The sequence below is a fragment of the Ahaetulla prasina genome, chromosome 8, assembly GCF_028640845.1.
Source record: "Ahaetulla prasina isolate Xishuangbanna chromosome 8, ASM2864084v1, whole genome shotgun sequence".
Taxonomy (NCBI): Eukaryota; Metazoa; Chordata; class Lepidosauria; order Squamata; family Colubridae; genus Ahaetulla; species Ahaetulla prasina.
This window is the reverse complement of record NC_080546.1, coordinates 1605004-1618519: the sequence shown is the minus strand read 5'-3', so window position 1 is coordinate 1618519 and position 13516 is coordinate 1605004. Positions and strand designations below refer to the sequence as shown.

Genomic DNA, 13516 nt, shown 5'->3' with positions numbered 1-13516 from the left:
CTGACCTAAATAGGAACACTAAAGTGACAGATCAAGGTAGTTGTGATACTGATAACTCAAACAATCAAGGGATTATGGTTCAAGATGAAGAACTTACTTTGGAAAAGTGTGAACCTACTTTGGAAAAGTGTGTATCAAGTATTACAGATCGGTCACACAAGAAGAGCAAGGTATCCAAAAAGAGAAGCCACCTTCTGATTGGTGATTCAATTGTAAGGGATGTAAATTTAGGAAAGGATATGGAGGTTTTGAAAGACGTCAGGTGTCTACCTGGTGCTACTGCCAGCAGAGACAAGAGGCGTATTCTTAAGATAGTCAAGAATGCCAGTAAGGATTCTGATGTTGATGCTATTATACACCTTGGCACAAATGATCTGTCCCAAAAGGATGTGCTTTCTGTGCAGAATGATTTCCAGAGCTTAGGGTATGAACTTAATAGCATAGGTTGTAGGCTTAACTTTTCAGAGGTTTTACCAGTACATAAGGAACAAAAAGGTAAAGGCCAGCGTGTAGTGGAGTTTAATGTGTGGCTAAAGGAGTGGTGTAAAAGGAAGGCTTTGGTTTTATTAGTCATGATGTCTGCAACTGGTCCAATGAAAAATTGTACAAAGAGATGGATTGCATCCATCAAAGAAAGGACTGAGTTACTTAGCAATACATTCACAGATTTTTTGGATAAACATTTAAACTGAACAGTGGGGACAGAGAATTAACTGATATAGAAAATTTCTGTCCCCAGCAATCGAAAACTAAAAGGGTTATCAGTGCATGTAACATAGATGTCTGTATGGGTAAGACTATCAACCATGCTATCAAGCAAAACCAAGCATTTAACAGTGAGTGCCATACCATGTGCACTAAACCAACAGGTGGCATGAAAGTAGGGGCAGTCAACACAGGTTATGTAGACAGTAAACACAAGATCAATCCAAATGGACTCAAATGTCTATACACCAATGCACAGAGTATGAGGAATAAACAGGGTGAATTAGAAATCCAAGTAAATGAGGGTAGATATGATATTGTTGCCATTACGGAAACTTGGTGGGATGAAACTGACAAATGGAACATACAGCTAGAGGATATAAATTATTTAAAAGAAATAGACCAAATAAAGAGGAGGTGGAGTTGCACTATATATAAGAAATAACTACATCTCTACAGAAATAGAGCACAACAATGATGAAAATCATCTTGAATGTATTTGGGTCAATATAAAAGGGGTGGAAAACGATATTGCCATAGGTCTATACTATAGGCCACCCAACCAAACAGAGGAAGTAGATGAACTTTTTGCTAGTCAGCTAACTAAGGTATGTAGGAAGCACATCACAGTAGTAATGGGGGATTTTAACTACCCTGACATCAACTGGGAAACAAACTCTGCACCAAGTGGAAAATCCAACAGGTTCCTAACAAACCTAGCAGACAACTTTGTTTCCCAAAAAATAGAGAAGGCGACAAGGGGGTCAGCCATATTGGACTTAATTCTCACTAACAGAGATGAAATGATAGAAGGTGTTGAAGCTACAGGAACCTTGGGGGCAAGTGACCACGCAATATTGGAATTCAACATTAAGCAAATACAAGTAGTAGAACAAAGTCAAACTAGAGTCTTGGACTTCTAATTTCAATAAACTTAGAGAGATCTTGAGAAGGATTCAATGGATGAGAATCCTCAGGGGGAAAACAGCTCAAGAAGCTTGGGAAATTTTGAAAAGTGAGATTATAAAAGCACAGTCTAACACAATACCAATGAAGAAGAAAAATAGTAGATCACAAAAGAAACCAGCATGGATGCATAAAGAACTATCTGACAAATTGAAAGACAAAAAGGACAAATATAAAAAATGGAAAGAGGGGCAAATAACTAAGGCAGAATATCAGCAAATAGCCCGAGCCTGTAAAGATGAAGTGAGGAAAGCTAAGGCTCACAATGAACAAAGGCTAGCGACAAAAGTAAAAAATAATAAAAAAAGCTTCTTCCAACATGTTAAAAACAAGAAAAAAGTCAAGGAAACAATTGGCCCATTGCTGGGAGAAAGTGGCAAGAAGATGACAAGCAACAGGGAGAAAGCAGATCTACTTAACTCATATTTTGCATCTGTCTTTACACAAAAGGAAAAACAATCCAACCTATCAAAACAGCACTACAAAAACAGATTAGAAACACAAGTTAAAATAGGGAAGAAAATGGTAAGTGAACACCTGTCTACCCTAGATGAGTTCAAATCACCAGGACCGGATGGATTACACCCCAAGGTTCTGAAGGAACTGGCAGACGTGATCTCAGAACCACTGAACTATATCTTTCAAAGATCCTGGAGCACAGGGAGCTGCCAGAGGACTGGAAAAGAGCTGATGTAGTTCCCATCTTCAAAAAGGAAAAAACAGATCCAGGAAACTACAGACCTATCAGTCTGACCTCAATACCGGGAAGATTCTGGAAAAGATAATCAAGCAACGAATCACCGAACACCTAGAAGCAAACAAAGTAATAACCAAAAGCCAACATGGGTTTGTCAAAACAGATCATGCCAGACTAATCTTATCGCATTCTTTGACAAAATGACAAAATTAGTAGACCAGAGGAATGCTGTTGATATAATTTACTTGGACTTCAGTAAAGCATTTGATAAAGTAGACCATAACCTACTACTAGATAAAGTAGAAAAATGTGGGTTAGACAGCACCACCACCAGATGGATTCGTAACTGGCTGACCAACCGCACTCAACGTGTAGTCCTCAACGGAACTACATCCACATGGAGGAAGTATGCAGTGGAGTACCCCAAGGCTCTGTTTTAGGCCCAGTACTCTTCAACATCTTCATCAATGACTTGGACGAGGGATAGATGGGGAACTCATCAAATTTGCAGATGACACCAAGCTGGCAGGAATAGCTAACACTCCAGAAGATAGGCTCAAGTTACAGAAAGATCTTGACAGACTTGAACATTGGGCGCTATCTAACAAAATGAAATTCAACAGTGAAAAAGTAAGGTTCTACATTTAGGCCAAAAACAAAATGCACCAGTACCGTATATGTGGTACCTTGCTCAATAGTAGTACCTGTGAGAGGGATCTTGGAGTCCTAGTGGATAACCATCTAGATATGAGCCAGCAGTGTGCAGCAGCTGTTAAAAAGCCAACACAGTTCTGGGCTGCATAAACAGAGGATAGAATCAAGATCACGTGAAGTGCTAGTACCACTTTATAATGCCTTGGTAAGGCCACACTTGGAATATTGCATCCAGTTTTGGTCGCCACGATGTAAAAAGATGTTGAGACTCTAGAAAGAGTGCAGAGAAGAGCAACAAAGATGATTAGGGACTGGAGGATAAAACATATGAAGAACGGTTGCAGGAACTGGGTATGTCTAGTTTAACAAAAAGAAGGACCAGGGAGACATGATAGCAGTGTTCCAATATCTCAGGGGCTGCCACAGAGAAGTGGGAGTCGGGCTGTTCTCCAGAGCACCTGAGGGTAGAACAAGAAGCAATGGGTGGAAACTGATCAAGGAAAGAAGCAACTTAGAACTAAGGAGAAATTTCCTGACAGTTAGAACAATTAATAAGTGGAACAACTTGCCTTCAGAAGTTGTGAATGCTCCAACACTGGAAATTTTTAAGAAAATGTTGGATAACCATCTGACTGAGATGGTGTAGGGTTTCCTGCCTGGGCAGGGGGTTGGACTAGAAGGCCTCCAAGGTCCCTTCCAACTCTGATGTTATGTTATGTTATGTTATGTATCTTTTCTTTTATGTACACTGAGAGCCTATGCACCAAGACAAATTCCTTGTGTGTCCAATCACACTTGGCCAATAAAAATTCTATTCTATTCTGTTCTATTCTATTCTATTCTATCTATCTATCTATCTATCTATCTATCTATCTATCTATCTATCTATCTATCTATCTATCTATCTATCTATCTATCCCTATCAGGAAGGAAGAAGGAGAGAGGGAGGGAAGGAAGGAAGGAAGGAAGGAAGGAAGGAAGGAAGGAAGGAAGGAAGGAAGGATGGATTTTCCAGCTGACAGGATATCTCTAAATTTGCAGTTCTGGATCTGGCTGGCCCCCAATTCTTTGGGCTTTGCACCCCTCTTTCTACTCTCAAGGCTTCGGGGTTCGGCTCCTTGAGCTCTAGCTACTGTCCACCACGCTGGGCTCCTTCTCCACCGAAAGCAAACCTCAGCCAGGACCTCTTGCAATGTGCGAAGCTAACCTTTCACCCAGCCTCACTTGGCTGTCAAGGCAAATGATGTCTCCAAAATTCCCAGTGCAGCTGTGTGCCCACCTGGGCGTTTGGGGCCAGGAATGCTAATCCCACCTTAATTGTACGTGAGCCCCCTTTGGCCAACGGAGGAGGCAAGCGAGCCAGCGGTGGTCCGAGAAGGAAAGCCAGAGGGGTGATCATCTGGGTAGACCTGGAGAAGAACCGCCCAAGCCTGCAGATCTCTGGTGGCTTTCCAAAAAGGATGCCGTGGTGTTAGAACATGGGTGCTTTTTTGCTTTTTGCTTTTGTGAAAGGGCAACTGGAAGAAATGGCTCTTCCAGGCGCTGCAGAAACACAAACCGGACGCTGAGTATTTAGGGCAGCAGAGGAGGCCTGCCCTTCCTGCCCTCTGCCCTCTGGTGAGGCCCCACAGCACAGATGTGTCTGCTGAGGAGGCCAGGCTTGGTGAAACCTACTGAGCAGGTCACAACCTTTACAGAAATGGTGGCTGTGGATGTCAGACCTCATGGAGTTGACGGGAACCCGGGCTGTGGGGGGCGGGGGAGGTGGTGGCCCATGAAGGAAGGCCTCTTTGGGAAGCTGCTGAGGGCTACCGCTGACCTTCGGACAAGGACTCGCCAGCTGAACAAAACCAGAAGATTAAACCTGGTGGAAACCATGGAAGGTGTCCGTCTCGGAAGGAATCTGGCTCAACAGCTGGTTGCAAAGAGCAGGAGGCAAAACCTTCCAAGATGGTGGTTGAAGGTCCGAGAAGAACATAGAAGACATGACACAGTCGGTTGACCTGACGGCCGTCTCCAAGTTGCACAGATGGCTAGTCTAGTGTGAAGCTTGTTGTTCCTTTCACAAAACAAGTGTGGCAGCATTCCGGCCTCTTTCTGTCCTGGTGGCTTTCCCAGGCCGTCCAAAAGCTTTGCCGAAAGAGATTGGAGAGGAAGGGAGGAATGAAGGAAAGATGGAAGAAGGACAGGAGGAAAACAACTGGTGGCCTTCCAGTGTTGGAGCATTTACAACTTCTGAACAGCTGGCCTCCAGATGTTGTGGAGAAGTTAAGAAGATGTTGGATAACCCTTTGTCTGAAGTGGTGTAAGGTTTCCTGCCTAAGCAGACAGAGGGTTGGACTAGAACAGGGGTCTCCAACCTTGGTCCTTTTAAGACTTGTGGACTTCAACTCCCAGAGTCCCTCAGCCAGCAAAGCTGGCTGAGGAACTCTGGGAGTTGAAGTCCACAAGTCTTAAAGGACCAAGGTTGAGACCCCTGACTAGAAGGCCTCCAAGGTCCCTTCCAACTCTGATGTTATGTTATGTTATGTTATGTATCTTTTCTTTTATGTACACTGAGAGCCTATGCACCAAGACAAATTCCTTGTGTGTCCAATCACACTTGGCCAATAAAAATTCTATTCTATTCTGTTCTATTCTATTCTATTCTATCTATCTATCTATCTATCTATCTATCTATCTATCTATCTATCTATCTATCTATCTATCTATCTATCCCTATCAGGAAGGAAGAAGGAGAGAGGGAGGGAAGGAAGGAAGGAAGGAAGGAAGGAAGGAAGGAAGGAAGGAAGGAAGGATGGATTTTCCAGCTGACAGGATATCTCTAAATTTGCAGTTCTGGATCTGGCTGGCCCCCAATTCTTTGGGCTTTGCACCCCTCTTTCTACTCTCAAGGCTTCGGGGTTCGGCTCCTTGAGCTCTAGCTACTGTCCACCACGCTGGGCTCCTTCTCCACCGAAAGCAAACCTCAGCCAGGACCTCTTGCAATGTGCGAAGCTAACCTTTCACCCAGCCTCACTTGGCTGTCAAGGCAAATGATGTCTCCAAAATTCCCAGTGCAGCTGTGTGCCCACCTGGGCGTTTGGGGCCAGGAATGCTAATCCCACCTTAATTGTACGTGAGCCCCCTTTGGCCAACGGAGGAGGCAAGCGAGCCAGCGGTGGTCCGAGAAGGAAAGCCAGAGGGGTGATCATCTGGGTAGACCTGGAGAAGAACCGCCCAAGCCTGCAGATCTCTGGTGGCTTTCCAAAAAGGATGCCGTGGTGTTAGAACATGGGTGCTTTTTTGCTTTTTGCTTTTGTGAAAGGGCAACTGGAAGAAATGGCTCTTCCAGGCGCTGCAGAAACACAAACCGGACGCTGAGTATTTAGGGCAGCAGAGGAGGCCTGCCCTTCCTGCCCTCTGCCCTCTGGTGAGGCCCCACAGCACAGATGTGTCTGCTGAGGAGGCCAGGCTTGGTGAAACCTACTGAGCAGGTCACAACCTTTACAGAAATGGTGGCTGTGGATGTCAGACCTCATGGAGTTGACGGGAACCCGGGCTGTGGGGGGCGGGGGAGGTGGTGGCCCATGAAGGAAGGCCTCTTTGGGAAGCTGCTGAGGGCTACCGCTGACCTTCGGACAAGGACTCGCCAGCTGAACAAAACCAGAAGATTAAACCTGGTGGAAACCATGGAAGGTGTCCGTCTCGGCGGAAGGGAATCTGGCTCAACAGCTGGTTGCAAAGAGCAGGAGGCAAAACCTTCCAAGATGGTGGTTGAAGGTCCGAGAAGAACATAGAAGACATGACACAGTCGGTTGACCTGACGGCCGTCTCCAAGTTGCACAGATGGCTAGTCTAGTGTGAAGCTTGTTGTTCCTTTCACAAAACAAGTGTGGCAGCATTCCGGCCTCTTTCTATCCTGGTGGCTTTCCCAGGCCGTCCAAAAGCTTTGCCGAAAGAGATTGGAGAGGAAGGGAGGAATGAAGGAAAGATGGAAGAAGGACAGGAGGAAAACAACTGGCGGCCTTCCAGTGTTGGAGCATTTACAACTTCTGAACAGCTGGCCTCCAGATGTTGTGGAGAAGTTAAGAAGATGTTGGATAACCCTTTGTCTGAAGTGGTGTAAGGTTTCCTGCCTAAGCAGACAGAGGGTTGGACTAGAACAGGGGTCTCCAACCTTGGTCCTTTTAAGACTTGTGGACTTCAACTCCCAGAGTCCCTCAGCCAGCAAAGCTGGCTGAGGAACTCTGGGAGTTGAAGTCCACAAGTCTTAAAGGGACCAAGGTTGGAGACCCCTGGACTAGAAGATCTCCAAGGTCCCTTCCAACTCTGTTATTCTAAGAGAAGTACCTTCTGTCTTGATGGCTTTTAAAAAAAAAAGGCCAATATTTTCTCCAATTTTCTTGTTTCAAGCACTGATGTAGAAGATTACCCAAATTTGGAGAAATCCCAAAGGAGATAAATTACCTTGGGTTAAAGTACTACTGAATTATTAATTTCTACAAAGAAATCTATCTTGTGCAGGGATGCAAAACCAGGTCGACCGACTTGGCTGTTTAATGCTTCATCAAAGTGAAGATTTGGGACTAAGAAAAGGAGTTCCAGTTTCCCCCCCCCCCTCAGGTGGTCTTTTAAGGTGCTGGTTCTTACCATTAACACATATGGCTTAAATTAAAACAAAATATATGGCTTCAAGACAGGCAAAATGATTAGGAGACATTTTGTTGTTGTTAGTTGCGAAGTCATGTCCGACCCATCGCGACCCCATGGACAACGTTCCTCCAGGCCTTCCTGTCCTCTACCATCCTCTGGAGTCCATTTAAGCTCACGCCTACTGCTTCAGTGACTCCATCCAGCCATCTAATTCTCTGTCGTCCCTTTCTTCTTTTGCCCTCAATCTTTCCCAGCATGAGGCTCTTCTCCAGTGCGTCCTTCCTTCTCATTAGGTGGCCAAAGTATTTCAGTTTCATCTTCAGGATCTGACCTTCTAAAGAGCAGTCGGGGTTGATCTCCTCTAGGACTGACTTGTTTGTTCACCTTGCAGTCCAAGGGACTCGCAGGAGTCTTCTCCAGCACCAGAGTTCAAAGGCCTCATTTAGACATTTAGGAGACATTTAGGAGACATTTAGAATATCTCAAATTGTGTAGGCTCTCCTTGTCTCAAATTACTGTATATAGGGTTCACTTGCAGTTGTCTCAATTTGTGTACGGTCTCCTGCTTGAGCAGGGGATTGGACTAGCAGACCCCCCCTAAGGTCCCTTCCAGCTCTATTCTGATTGATTGATTGATTGATTGATTGATTGATGATTGATTGAGACTGGAGGATAAAGCATATGAAGAACAGTTACAGGAATTGAGTAGGTCTGGTTTAATAAACAGAAGGACTAGAGATGACATGATAGCATATTTCAATATTTGAGGGGCTGCCACAAATAAGGTGGGGAGGGTCAACCTATTCTCCAAGGCACCAGAAGGCAGGACAAGAAGCAATGGATGGAAACCAATCAAGGAGTAAAACTAGCCTAGACAATGAGAACAATTAATCAGTGGAACGACTTGCCACTAGAAGTTGTGGGTGCTCCATCACTGGAGGTTTTCAGGAAGATGCTGGACAACCGTATGTCTGAAATGTTATGGAGTTTCCTGCTTGAGCAGAGGGCTGGACTAGAAGACCTCCAAGGTACCTTCCTACCCTGTTATTCTTCTAGCCTACCATGGGTTAAAACTCCCAGGAAATTTGGGTGGGGGATCATGATAACTATCTTCTAATCCTTGAGGGGCTGCCACAAAACAGAGGGAAGAACAATGGTTGCAGGAATTGGGTATGTCTAGTCTAGAGAAAAGAAAGAGTAGGGGGGACATGACAGCAGTCGTCCAGTATTTGAGGGGCTGCCCCTGAAGACAGGACAAGAAGCAACAGGTGGAAACTTAGAAGTAAGAGATAATTTCCTACCTGTGGAAACAATCCTTCAGTGGAACTGCTTGCCTCAAGAAGTTATGGGTGCTCCATCATGGGAGGTTTTCAAGAAGAGCCTGGACAGCCATTCGTCTGGTATAGCATAAGGTCTCCAGTTCTAGCAGAGGGTCAGACTAGAAGACCTCTAAGGTCTCTTCCAACTCTTTGTTATTCTGTATTCTATCCTGCTCTGACTCTTGCACCCAATAGACTCTGTGTTGTGCCTCATCCTCCCTCCTCTCCTCAGCCGGGCCCCTCTCGTCTCCTCCCGGGCCTGCTATCAGATTCAGAGTCTGATAATGAAGAGGAACAGCCTGGCATGCCTCCAGCCCCCAGACTTGGCCCCATGCCTGGACAGAATGTCAGGAATGAACAAACCTCACTCCTACAGCGTGAGAGCAGGGAGCCAGCCATGTGCTGGAATTATCGGCAGCAAATCCAGAGGAAGAGAATCCACAGTGGGAGGATCCCCGCTTCCGGAGATCGGAGAGGCGATGTCAGCAGAAGGAAGGGAGGGGCAGGCCCGGATAAGTGCTGAGTCACGGAGCCACACCCCACGGCCTATATAAAGGACCAGTTTGAGTCAAGCAACATTGAATCAAGCAAAGTCTCATTTAGTTTGCTGAAGTCACAACTTGGATTCCTGCCTGCTCTGAGAAATCTGAAAGGAATTTGGCAAAGCTGCAGAGGCTTCGTGGCCACGCTTGATATGGACTTCCTGGACCCGGTCATCGGAGGGGGAGGGGGCCTGTCTGGTGGCATCAAGAGTAGAAAGACCCCAAGGGAGGCCCTCTCCACCCCATCGACCAAAGGGATGAACCTACCAAGGGAAAGGATGCCAAAGATGGATGGATTATTTCTGTTTTTAAATTATGAATTACAGTACAAGGTTTTAAGCTCAATTACTTAAACATGGGGACTCCATAAATAACTCAACATGCAGATTTCTTTCCCCAGCTCTGAACTCTTGTTCTTTTCCATCACAACTTTCTCTCTGCTGACCGATAATTCCCCCTGGTTTTCTCTTTCTCCACAGCGTACCGGACGGTGTGTGGGGTGAACGGACCCCTGGTAGTCCTGGACAACGTGAAGGTAGGTGACGGCCGATTTCCCCCCCTCCCCCGCCACGCAATACAGGTTGTCCTCGACTTATGGCCACAATGGAGGCCAGAGTTTATGTTATTAAGTGAGACAGTTGTTAAGTGAGTTTTGCCCATTTTATGACCTCTCTTGTCACGGCTGTTAAGTGAATCCGGCTTCCCCCTTAACACTGCTTGCTAGAAGGTCGCAAAAGTGGATCATGTGATTCTGGGACTCTGCAACTGTCATAAATACGAGTCAATTGCCGAGCGCCTGAATTTTGATCACGTGATCATGGGGAATGTGGCAATGGTCGTAAGTGTGAAAAATGGTCATAAGACCTTTTTTTCAGTGTTGTCGTAGCTTTGAAATGTCACTAAATGAATGATTGTAACAGTTGTAAAACACTTCCTGTAGTGATGCAGAAAAAAAAAAGTGAAAAAGTGAAAAAACTGACTTTTTCACACTTTCAACTGTGGCAACTTTCCCGTGGTCACGTGATCAAAATGTGGACGCTTGGCATCTGGTCCATATTTATGACGGTCGCAGTGTCATAAATATGAACCGCTGGCTCAGGGATTCTGGGAGTTGTAGTCCCCAGGTCTACCCCAACCCATTTTTATTATTATTTTTTTTGCAAACAACCATGGCCTTCCTTGGCTGATTCTGCCAGGAACTCTCTCTACACAACACCGAGTGTGACATTTGTTGTCTTTCATCCCCGCTTAGTGCCTTTAGTTTTTTCCCATTTTAAACGGGCTCCCTCTCTCGCCAGAGCGCGTTTTTGCCCTGGGCATGATCTAGCATGCTTCACTAACCATTGGTGGCTGACACGGTCACAGGCTGGGATCTGCGCGGCTCTGATTGGCTGTTTTGACTCTGCAGCAGAGCCCCCCACCCACCCACAATGCAGCCACTGGGCCCTCTCCTCCATGGTCACTTTGGCCTAAGCTGGCTTCGGCTGCAGCATCTGCTCCCATTTTTTTTTGGGGGGGGGACTTTAGGAAAGCATTCAATGCCCCCTCTCTGCCCCCTCTCTTTCTCTCCTTCTCTTTCCCCCCATCGCTCCCTCCCTCTCCCTTTCTCTTTCCTTACCTCCTCCTTCCTCCCTCTCCCCCCTCCCTGTCTTTCTCTTCCCCTCCTTCCCTCCTTCTCTTTTCTCCCTCTTCCTCCCTATCCGTCCCACAGGGGCAATCCTTGCAGGGGATCTGGTAGATTACAGTGGATACATGATATCATCTATCTATCTATCTATCTATCTATCTATCTATCTATCTATCTATCTATCTATCTATCTATCTCCCTCCCTCCCTCCCTCCCATCCATCCATCCCTCTCTCTCTCAATCTCTTTATCTTTCTTTCTCTCTCTCTCTCTCTCTCTCTCTCTCTCTCTCTCCCATCCATCCATCCCTCGCTAGCAGTCTCGCAAGCTCCAAAATCCAGGGCGGTGGTCAGACAGCAGGCGACAGGGCGGCCTCTAGCGGCCAAACCCATTTTGAAATCTGTTCAACTAGAAGAGTGGATCTGTTTCTGGGTCATTTTACAAGGTTTATTTTGGAGCAGAGCCCAGAGAAAGCAACAGAGGCCTGGGCGGAGTCCAAAAAACGTGCGCTTGGGAATCTGGAGCCCAGAGAGCTTCCTAGAGAATCCAAAACTTAAGCTAAGGTGTGGTTTGCCCACCAAATCCTTTTGGCAGGGAAGGTCCGGGGCCAGAAACTGAGCTCTGAGCATCACCAGGTGAATCTGCCAGCCGGTTAACTGGGGAGGCAGCAGAGAGGCTGAGCTTTTTCATTTTTCTTTCCGGCTCACTGAAAAGAAGAACTGATCTCTGAGTAAATTGTAGGGAGATCAGTCTAACTGACGCTAGTCCTGCGGTAGCCTTTGGGCTTTGGGAGGGATGGAGGGATGGATGGGGAGAGAAATACAGAGATGATAGGCAGGTAAGTAGACAGATAAGATACTGTAGATAGGGAGAGATAGATAAGTGATTAGGTGATAGATTGCTAGATAGAGCGGGAGACAGAGATGATAGAGAGATAGAGACAGGAAGACAGGATAGATAAAGAAAGAGAGATGATACACAGAGATAGACAGACAGACAGATGGTATAGATCAGGGGTCTGCAAACTTGGCTCTTTTAAGACTTGTGGACTTCAACTCCCAGAGTTCCTCAGCCAGCTTTGCTGGCTGAGGGACTCTGGGAGTTGAAGTCCACAAGTCTTAAAAGAGCCAAGTTTGCAGACCCCTGGTGTAGATAAATAGAGAGACAGACAGAGGCAGGCAGGCAGCTGTGCAATCAGGTACCCTTCCCCAAACTTTGCCAGGGGCGGAGGAGGGGAAGCCGGCGAGAGTTCAGACACGGAGATCAATTGCCTTTTGTGTCCCCCTCGCAGTTCGCCCAGTACGCGGAGATCGTCAACTTCACCCTGCCCAACGGCACCCATCGGAGCGGGCAGGTGCTGGAGGTGACCGGCTCCAAAGCCATCGTCCAGGTGAGTGGAAGAGACACCTGGAGCGCTCCAGGGAGCGGAAGGGGATCTTGATAGAAATCCAATCTGTAATAAACATCTCTGAACGCCGACTCTGGAACATTTGCACAAGAGAAAGTCATGGTAACTACAGGCAGTTCCTCAAGATACGACCACAAGCTGTTAAGGTCACAAAAGGGGATTGCGTGACCCTCAGGGCACTGCGACCGTCATAAATATGAGTCAGTTGCCATATCTGAGGGGCTGCCCTAAAGAAGTGGGGGTCAGCTTATTCCCCAAAGCACCAGAAGGCAGGACAAGAAGCAACGGATGGAAACCAATCAAGGAGAGAGGCAACCAAGAAATAAGGGGAAAATTCCTGACAGTGGGAACAATTAATCAGTGGAACAACTGATTGTCTCTAGAAGTTGTGGATGCTTCAACACTTCCTTCCTTCCCTTCTTCCTTCCCTTCTTTCCTTCTCTTTATGAGCCTTCCCTCCCTCCCTCCCTCTCTCCTTCCTTCCTATCTGACCTGCTTCCCTTCCTTCTTTCCTGATACTTTCTTCCCTCCCTCTCCCTCCCTCCCTCCCTCCCATCCTTCCTTCCTTCCTTCCTTCCTTCCTTCCTTCCTTCCTTCCTTCCTTCCTTCCTTCCTTCCTTCCTTCCTTCCTGTCAAGGAGAGATCCAACCTAGAATTAAGGAGGATCTTCCTGACAGTGAGAACAATTAACCAGTGGAACAGCTTGCCACCAGATGCTCCAACCCTGGAGGTTTTCGAGAAGAGATTGGACAGCCATTGGTCTGAAATGGTACAGGATCTTCCTTTTGAGCAGAGGGTTGGACTAGAAGACCTCCAAGGCCCCTTCCAAGTCTGTTATTCTGTCCCTGTTAAGGCCACCCAATCCCAGAGGCCAGCTGCAGCAGGAGCTTCCCCGACTCCACCCGTCCAGGAGGATTTTCTGCTCTGTCCCCATTAGGTCAGGGCATGGCCAGAGAGCTTTGGC

General features: G+C 46.6%; 1 protein-coding gene across 1 annotated transcript in view; it reads left to right on the top strand.

The window, feature by feature from the left end:
• ATP6V1B1 (ATPase H+ transporting V1 subunit B1) overlaps window positions 1-13516 on the top strand; it is a 47927-nt gene that overhangs the window by 9450 nt on the left and 24961 nt on the right. Inside the window, exons 2-3 of the mRNA XM_058193617.1 lie at window positions 9998-10053; window positions 12436-12534. Coding sequence (XP_058049600.1) covers window positions 9998-10053; window positions 12436-12534 — 155 coding nt within the window. The remainder of the gene's footprint in view (window positions 1-9997; window positions 10054-12435; window positions 12535-13516) is intronic.